The 22446-nt window shown below is 43.4% G+C and overlaps 1 protein-coding gene across 1 annotated transcript in view; it reads left to right on the top strand.

Moving 5' to 3' along the window:
* Window positions 1-19347: 19347 nt before the first annotated feature.
* Window positions 19348-22446, top strand: part of LOC132397705 (melatonin receptor type 1B-like) — a 137866-nt gene continuing 134767 nt past the window's right edge. The window contains exon 1 of the mRNA XM_059976477.1: window positions 19348-19627. Within this exon, the coding sequence (XP_059832460.1) occupies window positions 19447-19627 (181 nt within the window). The 5' untranslated portion in view covers window positions 19348-19446. The remainder of the gene's footprint in view (window positions 19628-22446) is intronic.

Below are 22446 nucleotides of genomic sequence, written 5' to 3'. Positions count from 1 at the left end.
AGAACCATCTATGGCAGAGTTGGTTTATGATGGTTTAGAACCATCTATGGCAGAGATGGGTTATGATGGTTTAGAACCATCTATGGCAGAAACCATCGGTTTCTAATCATCCTGACCTTAATTCTAGAATTCAACTTTCACAGATTAATCAGAAGATTGATTCAAATTAGAAGGGTGAACTATCTTGTACTTATCACACTGTACAAATGATTGTTGCTCTTAGTTTGTAGATTAAAAAAAATTAAATGTTTCATGACTACAGATGTATTTCCCTTCCTGGAATCATTGCAAATAGGATACGGCATAATAAACATCATCCACTCATGGCAAATTACATTTCTGTGCTGGCTTTGATGATGGTGCTCAATTAATGAGAATCCTGAATGACTAACGCAGAATTATCACTGGGAATTAATCTAACTGGCCGATTTCTGCTGATCGCATTCTAACTTTACTCTGAGTTCTTGGCCATTCTTCCTCCGAGGCCATCCAGCTGAAGTAAGAGAGATGTGCGGGTAAGTTTCTTTACACAGAGAGTGGCGGATGCCTGGATCATGCTGACAGAGGTGGTGGTGGAGAACGTAGATACGATCGTGGTGTTTAGGAAGCTGGGGAAATGCAGGGAATGGAAGGAGATGGATCGTGTGCAAGCAGAAGAGATTTAGTTTAGCACATATGTTCAAAAAGCAGGTCAAACAACATCCATGGAAAGGAATACACAGTGAACGCTTTGGACTGAGACCCTTCATGAGGACTGGAAAGAAACCTGATAGGATCAATAGAAGGAGGTCGCTTTAGGACAGAGATGAGGAGGAATTCATTTAGCTAGATGGTAGTGAATTTGTGGAATTTATTCCTGCAGACGGCTATGGAAGCCAACTCATTGGGTATATTGAAAGCAGAGGTTGATAGATTTTTGATTATTAAAGGGCATCAGAGGTTCTGGGGAGAAGACAGGAGAATGAGGTTGAGAGGGATAGTAAATCAGCCATGATAGGATGGGCCGAACAGACCTAATTCTATGACCTATGTCTTCTGGTCTTATGGTTTAGTCCTCTGGAGTAGAGGGTTCCAAATGTTCATCGGCTTCTGACTGAAGAAACTTCTCCTCACCTCATTTTTTTGGTAAGTTATATGGGTACAAAGCAGTTAGGCCAAAAGACAATGGTTGCTGCCTTCCCAGTTTATCTTGCTCCCCGTCCAGCCTTTATCCTTTCTATTTGCATATCACTCATTACCATATAATGACTCTCCTTATACTGGATAATGTACAATTGCTGCCAATCAGGTCAATGACAACTAATGGAGCCACAGAGAGTTACAGCATGGAAATAGTCCATTCAGCCCATCACATCCATACCAACCACTGGGCACCCATCTGCACTCACCTCACCTTCCTTCACTTGACCCACACAATTTTGTGCCTAAATTATCACTAAGGCTGAGGTTGTAACGTTGCTTAGCAAGAGAATTGGTTATTATTTACATAAAACTGCACAGTACAGTAACAGGTCCTCTGGTCGATGATGTCTGTGCTGAGCACAAGGCTAAGTTAAACTAATCCTCTAAGCACAAGAGATTCTGCAGGTGGTGGAAATCCAGAGTAACACACACACAAAATAGAGGAACTCATCAGGTCAGGCAGCATCTATGGAAATGAATAAATGGTTGAAGTTTCGGACCGAAACCCTTCATCGAGACTGGAAAGGAACTGGATTATGATCAGGAATTTCAAATCCTCTGCTGCAGAGGACTAGACAATAAGATGAAGGAGTAGAATTAGACCATTCAGCCTATTGAGTTTGTGCTATCATGACTGATATATTATCTCTCTAAACACCATCCTCCTTCCTTTTCTTCCATAATCTTTGACATCCTGACTAATCAAGAACCCATCAGCCTCCGCTTTAAATATACCCAGTTATTTTGCCACTGCAGCCATCTGTGGCAATGAATTCCACAGAGTCACCACCCTCTGGCTGAAGAAATTCCTCCTCATTTCTGTCCTAACGAGATCCTGATAGTCTGAGGCTCTGCCCTCTGGTGCCAGACTCTCCCACTATTGCAAACATCCTTTCCACGTGCACTCTACATAGGCCTGTGGGAACTCAGTCACTGAGTTAGTTTAATATGGGCACTGAGAGATTCCTGTATATTCAGAAAATACAGGTTTGTGGGGACAGAGTGAGACTGAGGCAACCATAACCTCGTTGGATGACAGAGCAGGCTGAAGTCCCAAATGACCATCTCTGCCCCTGTTTCTTCTGTTCCAATGTTCAATCGATTGCACAGAGCAGTATAGATCCTGGGAAGCCAGTCCAATACTTTAATTAGCTAACTAATTTCTAATTTGTGTTGGATAGAGGATGCTCTTAGAAGACAGCTATCAAATTCACTGCTCCTTTCTCGTGAACTATTCTGAAGAGTAGCTGGCAGTCTTTATTTCAATTGGACAATTGTAGATGTTGGTCATGCTCTCTTCCTGCTGCTGTCATCAGGAAGATGGTATAGGAGCCTCAGAATTCACACCACCAGGTTCAGGCACAGTTACAACCCCTTGATCCAAAGGAGATAACTTCACTAACCAATCACTAAAATGTTCTTACAACCTATGCATTCCCTTTCAAGGACTCTTCATCTCATGTTCTTGATACTTATTGCTTATTTATTTATTCTTATTACTTCCTTCTTCTCGTGTTTGCAGATTGTTGTCTTTGCACACTGGTTGAATGACCAAGTTGGTGCGGTCTTTCATTGATTCTATTATAGTTACTACTCTGTTGTGGATTTATTGAGTATGCCCGCAAGGAAATGAATCTCAGGCTTGTATACGTACTTTGATAATAAATTTACTTTGAACTTTAGAGAATACAACCACTACCACATGGTCCCAACTCAAGATATCCTAACAAAAGAGAGCAGCAGTGGCTTGAGTTTCTGGGAAAAATGAGGAAGGTGCAGGATAGATGTATTCCAAAAAAGAGGAAATATTCAAATGGCAGAATAGTACAACCTTGGCTGACAAGGGAAGTCAAAGCTAATGTAAAAGCATAAGAGATGGCATACAACATATCAAAAAATAGTGGGAAGACTGTGGATTTGGGAAGCTTTTAAAACTCTACAGAGAACAACTAAAAGAATCATTAGGAGGGAAAAGATGAAATATGAAAGCAACAATATCAAGGTGAATAGAAAAACCTTCTCCAAGTATATAGAAAAGAGAAGAGAGTGGATATGGGACAGCTAGAAAATGAGGTCAGAGAAATAATAATGGGGACAAGGAGATGGCAGATGAACTAAATGAGTATTTTGCATCAGCCTTCACTGTGGAAGGCACTAGCAGTGTGCCAGATATTGAAGGGTGTGAGGGAAGAGAAGTGGGTGCAGTTACTATTATAAGGGAGAAGGTGCTCAAAAAGCTGAAAGACCTATGTGTATACAAGTCACCCAGACCTGATGAACTGCAACCGAGGTTTCTGAAAGAGGTAGTGGTAGAGATTGTGGCGGTACTAGTAATGATCTTTCAAGAATCATTTGATGCTGGCATGTTTCCAGAGGTCTGGAAAATTGCAAATGACACTCCTCTCTTTAAGAAAGGAAGGAAGCAGCAGAAAGGAAATTATAGACCAGTCAACTTTACCTCAGTGGCTGGAAAAATGTTAGATTCAATTGTTGAGGAAGAGATTATGGAGTATTTGGTGACATAGGACAAGGTAGGACAAAGTCAGCATAGTTTCCTTAAGAGAAAATCTTGCCTGTTGAACCTTAGAATATTTTGAGGAGATGACAAGTAGGATGGATAAGGGGGATGTAGTGGATGTTGTACATTTGGATTTTCAGAAGGGCTTTGACAAGGTGCCACTCATGAAGCTGCTTACCAAGTTAAGTGCCCATGTGGCATTACAGGCAAGTTAAGAGCATTGGCTGATTGGTAGGAGGCAGCAAGTAGGAAAAAAGGATCCTTTTCTAGTTGGCTGCCAGTGAGTAGTGGAGATCTGCAGGGGTTGGTGTCGGAATTGCTTCTTTTTATGCTGTATATCAATGATTTAGATGATGGCTTTGTTGCCAAGTTTGCAGATGATATGAAGATTAATGGAGGATCAGGTAGTGTTGAGGAAGCAGGAAGGCTGCAAGCAAACTTAGACAGATTAGCAGAATGGGCAAGAAAGTGGAAAATGAAATACAATATGGAAAATGCATGGTCATGCACTCTGGTAGAAGAAATAAATGTGCAGACTGTTTTCTAAACATAGAGAAAATCCAATAATGTGAGACACAAGGGGACTTGGAAATCCTTGTGCAGAGCACCCTAAAGGTGGAGGTAGAGCCGGTGGTGAGGAAGGCAAGCGCCATGTTAGCATTCATTTCAAGAGGTCTAGAATACAAGAGCAGGGATGTGATGCTGAAGCCTCACTTTGAGTATTGTGAACAGTTTTGGTCTCCTCATATAAGAAAACATGTGCTAGATTAGAGAGGGTTTAGAGGAGATTCACAAGGATAATTCTGGGAATAAAAGGATTATCATAAGAGGAATGTCTGATTGCTCCGGGCCTGTACTCACTGGAATTTAGAAGGATGGGGTGGGGGGGGGGGAGACTCATTGAAATGCTTTGAATGTTGATAGATCTAGAGAGAGATGATGTGGAAAGGATGTTTCCCATGGTGGGGGAGTCTAGGACAAGAGGGCACTGCCTCAGGAAAGAGGGGCGTCCAATTAAAACAGAGATGCGGAGAGATTTCTTTAGCCAGAGGGTAGTGAGTTTGTGGAATTCGTTACCACAGGCAGGTGTGGAGGCCAGGTTGTTGGGTGTGTTTTAAGGTGGAGAATGATAGGTTCTTGACAGGCTATGGCATCAAAAGTTATGGAGAGAAGGCCGGGGAATGGGGCTGAGGAGGGGAAAATAAGTATCAGCCATGATTGAGTGGCAGAGCAGACGCGATGATAGTTCTACTTCTATGTCTTCTGGTCTTGTGGTCTAAGAGAAGGGGCAGAGCTGGAATCTGGAATGATAAACAAACGGCTGGGGCATCTGTGTAGGCAAAGGGATAGTTGATATTTTGAGTTGAGACTCCGCATCGTAACTGAGGAAGTCCCGATGGAAGGTCTTCACCTGAAACCAAAGGCAGTGGGGGTGGGGAACAGTGGTGAGTGTGGAGGGGTTCAAGATGGCAGGTGCAATGTGGGACCATTTGAGGGGGTAGGTTGGTGAGCGGGGAGGGAAAATAAAGGAAGAAGCTGATAGCTGACAAAAGTAAAGGAGTGAAGAAGACGGAATCTGAGAGGAGAGGAGAGGGGAACCGGGGAGGTGATGGGAATGTGTTACTGAATTTTCACGACCATACAGAATAGACAACAGACAATAGGTGCAGGAGTAGGCCGTTCAGCCCTTCGAGCCAGCACCGCCATTCAAATTCATCCACAATCGGTACCCCGTATCCCATATCCCATGACTCCGCTATCTTTAAGAGCTCTATCTAACTAATTCTTGAAAGCATCCAGAGACTTGGCCTCCACTGCCTTCTGAGGCAGAGCATTCCACATATCCACCACTCTCTGGGTGAAAAGCAAATTTGAAGGGCTGAAGGGAGAAGCAAATTTGAAGGGCTGAATGTTCTCTACCTTCTCTGAATTTCTATGCTTCTATATCGAAGCTTGAGGCGTTTGGCTGCAGTAGACTTTTTATCGTAGTGATAGCAAAGGTTGCCCAGTTCCTGACAATACTGCCACCAACAGGTCTTCTCAAGTTATCACAGCTCATTATTTCAATGCATGGCATTTCCACTTATTGCGCCAATTTCCGCAGTGCTGCTCCATGTACTTGATGCATTGCCTACCACAATTAACCAAAAACTAAACCGACGTAAAAAGTAATGTATTATTCTTGAAAGCCTTTTCCGAAATAGTAAAATCTGTAACAGTATTGCCATCTGCTGTTCAATAGTGGTACTGCCGTTCTGTTAAATTGTTATATAGACTTTGACTACACCCGTGTTTTTATTGTGATCTTAATTGTTACAATAATTTCCGAGTCACGTGATGGACCTAAACCTGTAAAATTTCTGGAATCAATTATATACAATTTATCTGAATGATCCTGGGATGAAACCACTGAGGTTTTGTTTGCTAAGTTGGAGTACTAGCATTTTTAATATAATTCTTTATTCTTGATAATTCTTGAATGTCCGTTTTCTTTTGTTGCATGTTGCGTTCTGATCACCAGAACTTATCAAATTGCTAATACCTGTAAATGCATATGGAAAATAAAGTTAATTGTTGGAGTACTGTGTTCTGTTCTGGTCACCCCAATATACAAAGGAAATGGAGATCATGCAGAGGGTGCAGATGAAGTTTCCCGGGGTGCTGCCTGGATTAGAAGACTAGAAGGGTAAAGAGGGTTGGGATAAGCTTGGCTTGTTCTCCCTGGAGTGTTGGAGGCTGAGGTGAGACCTGACGGAGGTTTTTTAGGATTGAGAGGCATAGATAGGGCAGGAAGTCCTAATCTTTTCCTCAGGGTAGAAATTTCAAATATCAGGGCAGAAATTTCAAAGTTAGAGGAGGTGAGTTTACAGGCGATGTGAGGGGAAAGTCTTTTACACAGAGAGAGGCAGGTGTTTGAAAGGGTAGTATCCGGGGTATTAGTGGAAGCAGCCCGTTTGGTGGAATTTAAGAGGCTTTTAGACTAACACATGAAGGTAAAAGGAATGTGGGGGGGTAATGACGATATACAGGAGGGGAATGTTTGGTATAAATTGGTATCAAGATCAGCAGAGTATCCTGGGTCAAATGATCAGTCCAGCGTGGCATTGTTCTATGTCATTTTACAGATGCGCATCCCAACAAGTTGCATTGTTGCATGGTACAGAAACTGCAACGCAGTGATCAGAAACGCTCTACAATGGGATCTTAAAACTGCTGGCGCCAGTCTCCCCACCATCAAGGACATATGTACAGAAAGGTGTTGGAAAAAGGCCAGTAACATCATGATAGTTCCCACTCACTCTGCTCAGTGGGCTGTTTGTCCCACTCCCATCAGGCAGGAGACTACGTAGCCATCCATGCCAGGACCACCAGACTCAGAACAATTATTTTCCCCAAGCAGTAAGGCTGAACAGTACTTCCAACTGCTAACCCACCCTCCACACCCACATCCCCCAATTTATAATTTAGTCACCTTATGTACAGACACTCCTATGCCTAGTGTCACTTTATGGACATACAATCCATCTACATATACAAGCTATCTTACGATTTATATTTAACAGTGGAGAGCGATTGCCTTCCATTAAGATGCAAAGGAATCTAGAAGAATTTTTTTCTATTCCCTATTCTGGCCCCCTTTGTACACCTTCTTAGAAACATAGAGACTTGGAAAACATTTAGCCCAATACAGGACTTTCGGCCCACAAAGCTATGTTGAACATGTGCCTACATTAGAATTACCTAGGCTTTACCCATAGTCTTCTATTTTTCCAAGCTCCATGTAGCCATCTAGGAGTCTCTTAAAAGACCCTATCGTTTCCACCTCCACAACCACCGCCAGCAGCCCATTCCACACACTCACCACTCTCTGAGTAAAAAACTTACCCCTGACATCTCCTCTGAGTCTACAGCCAAACACCTTAAAACTATGCACTCTCGTGTTAGCCATTTCAGCCCTGGGAAAAAGCCTCTGACTATCCACACGATCGATGCCTCTCGAAATCTTGTACATCTCTATCAGGTCACCTCTCATCCTCCTTTGCTCCAAGGAGAAAAGGCCGAGTTCACTCAACCTATTCTCATAGGGCATGCTTCCCAATCCAGGCAACATCCTTGTAAATCTCCTCTGCACCCTTTCTATGGTTTCTACATCCTTCCTACAGTGAGGCAACCAGAACTGAGCACAGTACTCCAAGTGGGGTTGACAAGGGTCCTATATAGCTGCAACATTACCTCTCCGCTCTTAAACTCAATCCCACGATTGATGAAAGGCCAATGCACCGTACGCCTTCTTAGCCACAGAGTCAACCTGTGCAGCGGCTTTGAGAGTCCTAAGGACTCGGACCCCAAGATCCCTCTGATCCTCCACACCGCCAAGAGTCTACCATTAATACTATACTCTGCCATCATATTTGACCTACCAAAATGAAGTACCTCTCATTTAACTGGGTTGAACTCCATCTGCCACATCTCAGCCCAGTTTTGTATCCTATCAATGTCCCGCTGTAACGTCTGGCAGCCCTCCACACTATCCACAACAACTCCAACCTTTGTGTCATCAGCAAATTTAGTAATTCTTCTCATCTGCCCATTAGCGCCCCCCCCCCCACCGGTGCCCTTCCTCCTTCCCTTTCTTCCACAGTCCACTGTGCTCTCCCATCAGATTCCTTGTTCTTCAACACTTCTTATTCTGTCTCCTGCCTCCTTCCATTCCAGTGCTAATGAAGCGTCTTGGCCAGAAATGTCAACTGTTTATTTCCCTCCATGGATGCTACCTGACCTGCTGCATTCTTCCAAATCTTTTGTGTTTGTCTTTGAGATAACAGAAGGTTATTGCCTCCTTGTCAGCTGTCGATCCATCTGTGAAAGAGCCTGTAGGCCTCGTATTGCAGAGTGGAAGCAAGTCCAGATCACACACTAGGAGAGATCTGTTATTGCAAATTATGCTTCAGTTATCAACAGAAACAAATCTGGAGCACTGTGTGCCATATCGACTAGCTATGGAGCAATGAAGATGTGATGGAGGCTTTATGGTTTACAGTAAGTCTTGAGTAAACTCAATAAAGGAAGCAGGAGCCAAATTAGGTGCCTCCACCTCTCCCAGCATTTAGTCTGGTGATGCCTGATCTCTGCTGGCCTTATCCCTTTTCCGTGCCAGCTCACAATCACAGAATCAGGTTTATTCTCACTGGCGCATGACATGAAATTTGTTGTCCTGAGGTGGCTGTACAGTGCATCAAAAATTACTATGTTATAGTAAATAAATAAATAAACAAATAGGTCAAAGGAGGAATGGAGAGGTAGTTTTCATGGGGTAAATGGATCATTCAGGAATCAGAGAAGTAGCAGTTTCTAAAATGTTGAGCGTGGTCTTCAGCTCCTGTACCTCCTCCCCATGGTAGTAAGGAGAAGAGGGGATATCTTGGATGGTGAGCGTCCTTAAAGATGGATGACGCCTTCTTGAGGGACTGCCTCCTGAAGATGTCCTCAATGGTTGGGAGGCTTCAGTTCAGGCTGAGATTTATTTGTTAATCACTCGCTCATCAAAATTTATAGTGAAATGCGTAGTCTGCATCAACAACCTACACAACTGAGGATGTGGTGGGGCAGCCCGCAAATGTCACCATGCATTCCGGCATTGTTCGACAGAACAACATGAAGCCAACATACAAGAAACCGCTTTCCTACCTGCCCTTCATTTCACCCACCCACACGCAGGCTTGTGTCCACGGTGGATCTGTCTGAGCTGTCTTTGCAGCCCCTTCTCATCCTGTGCATGGAGCCTCCAATACCAGGTAGTGAGGTAAACGGGCAGAGTACTCTGCACAGAACATCTGTAGAAACTTGATGGCGTCTTCGTTAACATACCAAACCTCTTTAAGTTCCTCATGAAGAAAGCACGAGATTCTGCAGATGCTGGAAATCCAGAGCAACACACACAAAATGCTGGAGGATCTCAACAGGTCAGGCTGCATCTATGGAAAGGAATAAACAGATAATGTTTCAGGCCGAGACTGGTGAAGGGTCTCGGCTCGGAACATCAACTGTGTCTTCCTTTCCATAGATTATATGTGTTCTCTGAATGAACTACAGCTGCTGGTGTGCCTTGTTTGTGATTTCATCAATACAGTATGTTGGGTCAAAATAAATCCTAAGATCAAAACTTGTAGTTGAAAGTCCTCATTTTTGGCACAATCTGATGAAATTATTCCTGCATTTCCTTCAGACCTAAAGTGTGGTGAATGTAATACTCCAAAGCAAATTGAGAGTGACATCCTTGCTTTGGTACAACGTGAACCTGCCGATAAAGCTCAAGGTTCTAAAGATTTCCTTCATTATTCTACCAAACCCTCCTGTCGCCTTCTAAGATGTGTGGGCGCTTGTGTTTTTTGTTTCTGAATTCTTCTTACACCTCCTTAAAACTCTGGTTAGACCACACTTGGAATATTTTGTTCAGTTCTAATTTCCTCATTATAGGAATATTGCAGAAGTTTCAGAAGGTGTAGAGGAGATTTACTAGGACACTGCCTGGATTAGCGAGCATGTCTTATGAAGAAAGACTGAGCAAGCAAGAGGTTTTGTTTCTGGGGTGAAGGAGGATGAGAGGCTATTTGATAGAGGTATATAAGAGGCAACGATTGAGTAGTTTGCCAGTATCTTTACTGCAGGATGGATATGACATACAAAAAGGCATGATTTTAAGATACAAAAATACAACTGCAGATGCTGTGGATCAAAGAATACGTACACAACGCTGGAGGAACTCAGCAGGTCAGGCAGCATCCGTGAGAAAAGAGTAGCCAATGTTTCGGCCCGAAATGAAAAAATCTCAATAATTTTAAGATGATTGGATGAAAATATAGGAGGGATGTCAGAGATAGTTTTTTTACAGGGAGTAATGGGAAAATGGAACAGTCTGCAAAGGGTGGTGGTAGAGGCAGATAGATTAGGGACATTTAAAAGACTCTTAGACAGGCACACGCATGATAGAAACTAGAGGGCAATGTGGGAGGGGAGGGTTGGATTGATCTTAGAGTACGTTAAAAAGGCCAGCACAACATTGTGGGTCAAAGGGGTCTTGAACTGTGCTGTACTGTTCTATGTTCTATGCATTTTCTATACAACTGCATCTTTTAGATTATATTGCTGTGGATATTTTTAAAAAAGAAATATAATCTCTTGAAGCTTACATAGCATTAGGCCTTTTTTAACTGCTATTCATAGTTCAACTAACTGTTGTGGAAATGATGTAGGTGGATATTGTTGTTTTTTTTGGGGGGGAGGGGTTCCTGTAAACGAGGGTATGAGACCAGGGAAATGTTATAGCAAGCCCTGGTCACAAGCCATGTAGAGACCTGTTTCCAGTCTGACCACTGTACCTCATGAGGTAGACTCTCAATGGCCATTTTATTAGTTACATTCTGTACCTATTCCAGTGGCCACTGAGTATCTGTTTGTGGTCTTCAAATGCTGTAGCCCATTCATTTTAACATTTGTCATGTGTGTTCAGAGATGCTCTTCTGCATGGCACTGTCGGAGTGTGTGGTTATTTGAGCGGACTGTCCTGTCAACTTGAACCAGTTTGGCTATTCCTCTCTGACTTCGTTCAGTAACAAAGACATTTCCACCCACACAACTGCCGCTCACTGGAAATTTGCATCATTCTCTGTCTGTAGTGTGTGTAAACCCTACGGGATTAGCAGCTTCTGAGAAGAAATGCTTTGAGAGGTTGGTCATGAATAGAATGAACTCCTGCATCTGCAAGGACCTGGAACCACTGCGGTTTGCCTGTCGCCACAATAGGTCAACGGTGGACGGAATCTCTGTTTTTTTGCACAATTTTTAATCTATTCAATATACTTGTACTGCAATTTATTTATTATTATTTTTATTTTATTTATTATATCTTTTTCTCTGCTATATTATGTGTAACGCTTACGTAACCGGCTGGTGTATGTCTAGGGAAAAATTTGTCCACCTGCCAAACTGCGCCTCCCGTATACGTGGATGCTGTGAAATGCACACTAATACAAACTCACTCACACCAGGTACGTTTACAGAATACACTTTATAAATCTTACTAGAACTAACTGATTAATAACGATACAATATATATGAAGGGAAAGAAAATAAAGAAAAGGCGCCAAAGTTTATCAGAGTTCAGTCAATTAGTGCACATCGTTGGAGCTCAACCATCGAACCCTCCCACCACTCTTCGCTCTCCTCCGACCTCCACGGCCCCCGCACCTGGGACCACCCTCGGCGACCGACCAGCAGTGCCACACCCATCCATCTTCCTCGCCGTCTTCTTCCCGACTCCCAAAAAGACCGCACAATCCCAGCTCCCAGGCCCACAAGAGAAAATAACACCCAACCCAATTGGTTAACAAATGAATTCAATCTCCGTTATCAGCAACTTTAACCCAAACAAGCTTCGAGAATGCTCTGCGAGAAAAGCACTCCCTCACCAGTTAGCATAACAAAGAAGCAGTTTTACTTTTAACAAACAAAGAAGCCATTTTGATTAACATACACAGTACATATGTATTGCATTGAACTGCTGCTGTTAAGTCAACGAATTTCACGTCACATGCCAGTGATAATAAACCTGATTCTGATTCCGATTCTGACTCCAACTACTCCATAAGGCACCAGCAATCATTCTGTGGTTAAAGCCACTTCGATCGGATTTCTTCCCCATTCGGATGTTTGGTCTTGACCTTGTCTGCATGCTTTTATGCATTGAGTCACTGCCTCATGATTGGATGATTAACAAGCAGATACCTAATAAAGTAAACACTGAGTCTATATTGGGCCTGTAGGAGATAGAGGGTAGATTCACCAGAAATGTATGGTTAAAGGACTAAGTAATAAGATTAATTGAACAGCAGCTAACAGAGGGGACATTGGATGTATGACAACTCTGGCAGGGTTTGCAAGACATTACTTACTAAAAAGTGAAACTCAACAGCATGAATGGCAGCGATGCTTCACCACCGGATGAACTCAACGCCTTCTATGCCCGCGTTGAAAGGGAGAACACAACTACAGCTGTGAAGATCCCTGCTGCACCCGATGACCCCATGATCTCCGTCTCAGAGGCCGATATTAGATGGTCTTTAAAGAGTGTGAACCCTCACAAGGCGGAAGGTCCTGATGGAGTATCTGGTAAGGCTCTGAAAACTTTTGCCAACCAACTAGCGGGAGTATTCAAGGACATTTTCAGCCTCTCACTGCTATGGGTGGAGGTTCCCACTTGCTTCAAAAAGACAACAATTATACCAGTCCCTAAGAAGAATAATGTGAGCTGCTTTAATGATTATCGCCCAGTAGCACTCACATCGACAGTGATGAAATGCTTTGAGAGGTTGTTCATGACTAGACTGAACTCCTGCCTCAGCAAGGACCTGGGCCCGTTGCAATTTGCCTATCACCACAATAGGTCAACGGCAGACACAATCTCAATGGCTCTCCAGACGGCTTTAGACCACCTGGACAACACAAACACCTACGTCAGGATGCTGTTCATCGACTATAGCTCAGCATTTAATACCATCATTCCCACAATCCTGATTGAGAAGTTAAAGAACCTGGGCTTCTGTACCTCCCTCTGCAATTGGATCCTCAACTTCTTAACCAGAAGACCACAATCTGTGCGGATTGGTGATCACATGTTGGCCTCGCTGACGATCAACACTGGCAAACCTAAGGGATGAGTGCTTAGCCCACTGCTCTACTCTCTATATACACATGACTGTGTGGCTAGGCATAGCTCAAATACCATCTATAAATTTGCTGATGATACAACTATTGTTGGTAGAATCTCAGATGGTGATGAGAGGGCATACAGGAGTGAGATATGTCAACTGGTGGAGTGGCGTAACATCAATAACTTGGCATTCAATGTCAGTAAAATGAGAAAGGTGATTGTGGACTTCAGGAAGGATAAGATGAAGGAACACATACCAATGCTCATAGAGGGATCAGAAGTGGAGAGAGTGAGCAGCTTCAAGTTCCTAGGTGTCAAGATCTCTAAGGATCTAACCTGGTCTCAGCATATCAATGTAGTTATAAAGAAGGCAAGACAGTCGCTATACTTGAAGAAATTTAGCATGTCAACAAATACAATCAAAAACTTCTACAGATGTACTGTGGAGAACGTTCTGACAGGCTGCATCAGTGTCTGATACGGAGGGACTACAGCACAGGACTGAAAGATGCTGCAGTGGGTTGTAAATTTAGTCAGCTCCATCTTGGGTACTAGCCTACAATGTACCCAGAGCACCTTCAGAGAGTGGTGTCTCAGAAAGGCAGCGTCCATTATTAAGGACCTCCAGCACCCAGGGCATGTCCTTTTCTCACTGTTACCATCAGGTAGGAGATACAGAAGCCTGAAGGCACACACTCAGCGATTCAGGTACAGCTTCTTCCCCTCTGCCATCCGATTCCTAAATGGACATTGAACCCTTGGACACTACCTCACTTTTTTATTATACAGTATTTCTTTTTTTGCACTTCTTAAAATCTATTCAATATACATATACTGTAATTGATTTACTTACTTATTATTATTATTTATTTTTTTTTCTAGATGATGTATTGCATTGAACTGCTGCTGCTAAGTCAACAAATTTCATGTCACATGTCAGTGATGACAAACCTGATTCTGATTCCATTGGGTTTAGAACATGAAGGGCAATCTTGTCGGGAGATTTGAAATACTTGACATATTCTCAGTCAACACAAAGGAAGAATTTGCTTTGTGTTGGGGGTGAAAGAGTTGATGAGAAGGAAATTAAAAAATAAGGAGAACTAGATTTTATTTTCTAAATGCCTCACAAAATAGTGGTGGCATGTTTTAGTGTGGGCGGCTCGAAGCGTTTAAAGTAACGCTCTGCAGCGCCAGTGACATGAGTTCAGTTCCTGCTGCTGTCTTTAAGGAGTTTGTATGTTCTCTCCGGGTGAACGTGGGTTTTCTCCGGGAACTCTGATTTCCTCCTACATTCCAAACACGTAAGGGGTTAGTCAGTTAATTGGTCACGTGGGTGGAATTAAGCAGTGTGCACTATCTCTAAATAGAATGAAATGAGTGGAGAGAAAAAAAGATAGATGGTGCAATATAGGAGTAGTGAGGTAGTGTTTAGCCCTGCAGAAATCTTTAGGAGAGGGGTGGAAGCTGTTGCTGAGATGTTAAGTGTGCATCTGGATAATTTAGAATCAGCTCTCTTCTGAATATCATTGACATGTCTGCTTCCACCTCCCTTAGAATTCAGCCTGAGGAACCAAATTACAAAGAGTTATCCATTTGTCTGTTGATCATTATCTCTGCTTTCAGTCTTTGTGCCAATTTTGGATTAAATTTGCAAGCAATCCTTGAATCCCTTAAACAGGTTTACATTCTGATCCACAGATGCTCGTTAAAAGCCACGCAACACTGTGGTCACTTCCAAAACTCTGCACAGCGTTCTTTCCAGATGCAAGATGTGTTTGGATGGCTTTGCATGTGCATTATTTCCAGAGATTTGACCACATGTGCTCTTCATGAAACTAACTGCTGGTGCTGTCTGTTATTCACTGAAGTTTGACCTGGCACACATACTACTTATCAGTTCGCAGAAGTCTCTTGGACCTCTGCAATAGATTAGATTAGTTTATCGTCACATGGATCAAGGTGCAATGAAATTGCTTGTTAGCATGAAGCTCACAGAGTAAATAGTATACATGGTAATAATAAATACAACAACAAACACAGCAAACATTCTATAACCTTGCACAGTAGAGAGCATTCTGACTGGTTGGAAACACCAACGCCTAGGAATGGAAAAGTCTACAGAAAGTGGTGAAACAGCCCAGTCCATCACAGGGAAAGCCCTCCCCACCACTGAGCACATTTACAAGGAGCACTGACACAAGTAAGAAGCATCTATCATCAAGGGCCCCACCATCCAGACCATGCTTTCTTCTCACGGCTGCCATTGGGAAGAAGATACAGGTTCAAGAACAGTAATTACCCTTGAAAACTCAGGCTCCTGAACCAAAGCAGACTTGAGGACAACCTGAACCTGCATTCATCTCAACTCATTCCACAACCTATGCACTCATTTTCAAGGACTCTGCAAATCATGTTCTCAGTATTATCTATCTATCTATCTATCTATCTATCTATAAATGTATGAACTTATTTATCTTCTTTTATTATTTTCCCAGTTTGTCTTTGTGTGTAGTTTTCATTGATTCTATTATATTCTTTATTCTGTCTTAAACACCTGCAACAAAATAAATCTCAAGATAGTATTTGGTGACATAAATGTTCATTGATAATAAACTGACCTTGAACTTTGAATATTGTAGTGCAACCTGAAGCAGTGCCAAGAAAATACTGAAGGGAAATCTGCAGAATAACTAAGAGTCTGCGAACATGGTAGCACCAATGGGAAGGGGATGTGAAAGAGGTGACTGGTTCAGATGCCCGATAGTAGTAGAGAAGAAGTTGTTCTTGAGTCTACTTGTCCAAGCTTTTTGGCTTCTGTAACTCCTCGACCCCTCTGGTCTGAAACATTTATCTCTCTTTGTTGAGGTCCTCTGATGTCTATAATGAAAGGTCCAAATAGAGTGGACGTGTAGAGGATGTTTCCAATACACACCTCAAGAACATGCTGAAATGTCCACTTATCATAATTGTACAGATGATTAATAATAAATGATGGCACTCATTCACATCCAAGTATCCAGATCCCGTTTCTAGTTGATTACACCAGTGTCCACAAATCTATCAATGAATTATTCACTAGTCATGACCATTAGAGGAATCACATTCCAAGATTCTAGTGTGAGAGTCTAGGACCTGTGCGTAGAGTCTGAGTATACAAGGATGTCCCTTTAGAACAGAGATGAGGGGAAATAAGCTGGAGCAAGTGTGGAATTCATTCTCACAGATGGATGTGGAGACCAATTGATTGGGTATATTTAAAATGGAGGTTGATAGGTTCTTGATTAGTAAGGGTGTCAAAAGACACAGGGAGAAGGCTGGAGAATGGGGTTGAGAGGAAAAATAAATCAACCACGGTTGAATGGCAGAGCAGACTCGATGGGCTGAATGGCCTAATTTTGCTCCTATATACGCCCCACCTTTCTGATTTTTATAAGTGACCTGGATGAAGAAGTAGAAGGCTGGGTTAGTAAGTTGGCTGATGACACAAAGTTTGAGGGTGTTGTGGATAGTCTGGAGGGTTGTCAGAGATTACCCTGGGACATCAATAAGATGCAGAACTGGACTGAGAAGTGGCAGATGGAGTTCAACCCAGATCAGTGTGAAGTGGTTCATTTTGGTAGGTCAAATATGAAGACAGAATATAGTATTAATGATAAGACTCTTGGCTGTGTGGAGGATCAGAAAGATCTTGGGGTCCATGTCCATAGGACACTCAAAGCTGTTGCACAGGTTAACTGTGTTGTTAAGAGGCATATAGTGTGTTAGCATTTATCACTCTTGGGATTGAGGTCAAGAGGCATGGGATAATGTTAATGCTATACAAGACCTTGGTCAGACCCCACTTGGAGTACTGTATTCAGTTCTGGTCACCTCACTACAGGAAGGATGTGGATGCTATAGAGAGAGTGCAGAGCAGATTTACAAGGATGTTGCCTGGATTGGAGAGTGTGCCTTATGGGAATAGGTTGAGTGACTTTGCCTTTTCTCCTTGGAGCGACCTGATAGAGGTGTAGAAGATGATGAGGGGCATTGACCGTGTGGATAGTCAGAGGCCTTTTCCCAGGGCTGAAATGACTAACACAAGGCAGCATAGTTTTAAGGTGCTTGGAAGTAGGTACCGAGGGGATGTCAGGGGTAGGTTTTTCACAGAGAGAGTGGTGGGTGTGTGGAATACACTGTCGGAGGCGGTGGTAGAGGTGGATATAATTGGGTCTTTTAAGAAACTCTCAGATATGTACACAGAGCTTAGAAAAATAGAGGGCTATGTGGTAGGGTAATTCTCGGAAGTTTCTAGAGTAGGTTACATGGCTGGCATAATATTGTGGGCTGAAGGGTCTGTAGATTTCTATGTTCTGTGTTTTATGTCTTATGATCTTATAATACAAACATTTTTCCTTATTACTTCCTAACATATTGTGGTGAACTACATATACCTGTCTGGAAACGCCCCCCCCCCCCCCCACTGACTGCTCCTGTGGCTCCTCCCACGGACCCAGGTATAAAGGCGATTGGAGACTCCGCCCTGGCCTCAGTCTCCAGGATGTAGTGTGGTGGTCAATTGCTGCTTGTTCTTTCTTCCAGCCAATAAAAGCCTATATCTCGCCTCACGTCTTAGAGAGTTATTGATGGTGCATCACATATGCAGGTTTATTTTTTTTTTCATTTACTGCTAATTGATCGATACTGTTCATAAAACAGAGGACGTACTTGGCTCCTTGAATAAAACACAGTTAAGTGTGATTCAAAGTTGTTTCCAGTCATATACATAAGCACGCGTGTGCACAGGTGGAATGAGAAACTTGCAGCAGCATCGCAGGCACAGAGCATTGGATAAGCAGCATTCGCCAGATAAAACATACTGTTAATTCAGCGTAAGGCATACACAATTCTTACAGGAAAGAACACAGAACAAAATTAAAAGCATGTTCCCGTTAGTGCAAAGTGGTCAATCCTGTTAGTTATGATTAGGGCTTTGCCAATCAATTCACCCAAATTCTGCACGATTACTGAGATAAGAGACAAAGTAATATGATACTCAATATACGCCAACACACGCAAAATGCTGGAGGAACACAGGACTGCCGAAGGGTCTCGTCCCGAAACGTCGACTGTTCTTTTTTCCCCAGTGATGCTACCTGGCCTGCTGAATTCCTCCAGCATTGTGCGGGTGTTGCTTGGATTTCCAGCACCTGCAGATTCTCTCTTGCATACAATATATGCCAGAATATTTTTCAAACTCTTACCGTGCTGTATCTCTAAAAACAATAACAAGGAAAGTTCGGACGCAGGGTTCCGACCCGAAAAGTCATCAATTTCTTCCCTCTCACAGATGCTGCGTGACCCGAGTCTCTCTAGCAGTTTGCTTCACCCTCTCAGAAAATACAGTCCATGCCCAGGTACAGACGGGATAAATACTGCTCCCCGCTGCGGAACACTCAGGTATTTGATGAAAGTTTGGGCGGAGGGACAGGGACAGGGGACCTAGTGTCAGACCAGACCGGTTGGCAGTGCGTGGGTCTCGAGTCTGAGCTGCCGCTAGATGGCGCTCTCTTCACGCTATTTTTCACTCCGACTACTTGGCGAGGAGACGGAGAACGGCCGGGGTCCAGAGGGAGGAGGGGTGGTATCCTTACAACAGGTTATTAGTGATGCTGCCTCCTCAGAGCCGCCCTACAAATAATAGTGCTGGAGGCTGTGCACATGGACAGGTCGGAGAGGTGGCGTGAACGGAGGGGCGCTGAATATTTCGGTGGCCCACCCAGCAATGACAGAGGACATCTATATAAAGATAGTGCACGGGATGACAGGAGCGAGCGCAAACGCAAGTGTGCGCTCAAAATAAGTCTGCAGCAAGGACGTTTGCGGGAACTCGACGGGGCTTGAAGGGAGTGAACTTTGCAAACTTTGATGGACCCAGCGAGCGGAGTGGGGATGACTCCATCTCGGAGAGACTCTCAGTCAGCTTGGCCCAAGGCACGCTGAAGGGACTCACTTTGTCCACCGAAGGTCGGAGGTTGGATGCAAAGCGGCGGAGATGTCGGAAGATGGGAACTGCTCGGAGTCCATCTCCTGGGCATCGGAGCGGACTCCTTCGGCCGGGGTTGGAGTCACAACGGCGCTGGCCGCGGTCCTGATCTTCACCATCGTGGTGGACATCCTAGGGAATGTGCTGGTCATCATCGCGGTCTTCAGGAACAGGAAACTGAGGAACCCTGGTAAGTTAGAACTAGCAGACTCGCTTATGAAACTTAGAGATCTGATCAACCAGGTGATCGCTGTCGATATGAGTGTCTTCACACGCGGGTGAATTAAGGCATGGAGTTTGGAAAATACTTCAGCGACTATTGAATTGGGTTGAATGTCAGGCCAATCTAGTTAAAAGAAATGGGGATTACATTATGAAAACATCCTTTTGTTTTTACCAACACTTACAACCCCCTCAGGTGAAGAAGTAGTGACCTGTGTATTTGGAAAACACAGCAAAGTATTTTAAGTAGTTTCCGAAGTATTGGGTTTCGTAGTCCAGGACCACAGGCTAATGATATCGATACGTTGATAAAAAAAAAATAACGATTATTTTGTTCTTTGACCATTAATTTAGAAAGCAAGGTCCCACAAGCAAAGCAAAACTTTTCCAGAGATTGTGAACAATCTACAGGAAATGCAAAATAATTTAATAGAAGTAAATTCGGTATTCAGAATTGTAATCGCGCACGCTACAGATCAACCCAGACTACAGAATACAAACGGCAGAGTAAAGCACGTTGCGTTGTTTCCGAGCAGCTCGTCTAATCTTCTCACAAATTGCAACACGTAAGTTCAATGTACAAAGTACATTTATTATGAAAGTACTTATGCCGTGTGCGGACTTGAGATTCATCTTGCGGGCAGCCACGCAACAAAGGCAAACACAATAGAATCCACGCAGAAATAAACCCATACAAAACAGACCGGCAAAATCCAATGTGCGAGGAAAGGTCAAATGGTGCAAACAATAAAAAAGTGAACAATAATAGACAGGACTTGAGTCGAGAGTTCCCCGAAAGTCAGTCCACATGCGCGGAGCTGGTTCAAAGCTGATTTAACTAATACTTCAAGCCATCACACACAAACTAGGGATAGATCCTAACAAATCGTATGTATTCATGTACCCGTAGAACCATAAACTAACAGTTAACACAGAATGTGGATTCCGGATTAGCCTCTACAGCCAGCAGAGGACCTACTAATAGACAACCGCTGCGGAGAACGTCGTACTCGACCCGAGTGATAGCACCGCTACAAAACCCACAAAGCAACACGAAAGATTCTCAAAGCATAATGCAAAGAGAAATTACGGACTTGTTGCATATCGTTTCCAAAAACTATCGACTGCCAAATTCGTTGAAGTAACTCCCTTCTGTTCGATCTTTTTTATATACTTACCAGACATAGAAGTTCAGAAAAGTTTCCTTTAACGAAACTGAATAGGTTGTCTTTGTTAATCTGATTCAAGGATCAAAAATACGCAGATTAACATTAAAATCTCTAAAGCAAGGTTTTAGTGAATGAGAATATGGTTATATATCCAATTGACTTTAAGACCATAAGACATGGGAGCAGAATTAGGCCGTTTGGTCCACCAAGTCTGCTCCACCATTCCATAATGGCTGATTTATTATCCCTCTGAAACCCATTCTCCTGCATTTTCCCCATAGCCTTTGACTCCCTTATTAATTAAGAACCTATCACTGTGCACTTTAAGTATACCCAGTAGCTTATTCTCCACAGCGTTTGTGATAATGAATTCCACAGATTCACCACACTCTGACTAAAGAAATTCCTCCCCATCTTTGTTCCAGTTCTTGTAGATTTGACAGGAACAGCAGGAAGCCCCTGTTGGACAGCAAGTTACCTATCTGTTAAAGCTGGGCAAAAAAATGTCATGAGATTTATACGTAATGGTAGACGTAAGGGGAAGTTCCAAAAATAAATTTGAGGGCATTGTTGAGCTGCTGGGTTTCTGTCAATGTGAGGTGCTGTACTCCGGGGCACCACAGTAGCGTAGAAGTTCGCGCAATGCTATTATAGCTTATGGTATTTGAGGGTTCAGAGTTCAATTCCAGCAGCATCGGTAAGGAGTTTGTACGTTCTCCCATGAACTGCGTGGATTTCTGCTGAGTGCTCTGGTTTCCTCGCACAGTCCAAAGATGGACTGGTTAGGTTAGGTTAATTGGTCATTATAAATTGTCCTGTAATTAGGCTAGCGTTAAATAAGTGGGTTGCCAGGAGGTGTGGCTTGTTGGTCCAGAAAGCCTTGTTCCGCGCTCTGTCTCTAAAAACACTCTTCACTGGTGCAGAGTGTCACAAAGGTGGCGGTTTAATTTAGGAGTTAAACCTGATCTGATTCGTCAGCCACGTGGAAACAATGCATGTCACCCTCGGGGGGGGGGGGGGTGGAGGGGACTGTAATCTCACCAGCCACAGGATGTCGACAGCCTGCGGAAAGCCCGAGAAGGCCTTTGAGGAAATGTAATAATGTTGAAGGAGTCTTTTCTGTATAACGAGCAGCTGTGCGGCACCTGGTGCCAGTGTATCTGTGGCCAGCGATGTGACTGGCAATGTAAAGAAGTCAGCTCCAACATTCCGGCAATACTTTGCACACTACACTTTCTGCACTGTAGCTGTTGCCGGGAGCTCTACAGTGCAATGTGGCAATATTTCCTGGAATTGCAAAATTAGCCTCGGGCACTGATCATTTCACCAACACACTCCATGATATTTGAGCGAAGAATTTGTGTCTACTTTTCCTGGACGATCAACTGGTGGGTATTACTGGAGAACCATAGTGGCTCAGAGCTGACACAGAATTTCCTGAGACACCAGAGATTCTGCAAATGCTGGAGATCTTGAGCCACACACAAAAAATTGCTGGAGGCACTCAGCAGGTCAGGGGGCATCTCTGAAGAGCCGATGCTTCAGAGCAAAGCCTCAACTGTTTATTTGCCTCTGTAGATGCTGCTCGGTCTGCTGAGTTCCTCCTGCATTTCACAGT

Source organism: Hypanus sabinus, chromosome 8 (genome assembly GCF_030144855.1).
Source record: "Hypanus sabinus isolate sHypSab1 chromosome 8, sHypSab1.hap1, whole genome shotgun sequence".
Lineage (NCBI taxonomy): Eukaryota > Metazoa > Chordata > Chondrichthyes > Myliobatiformes > Dasyatidae > Hypanus > Hypanus sabinus.
The sequence above is the reverse complement of the archived record's forward strand: the minus strand, read 5'-3'. Positions and strand labels throughout refer to the sequence as shown.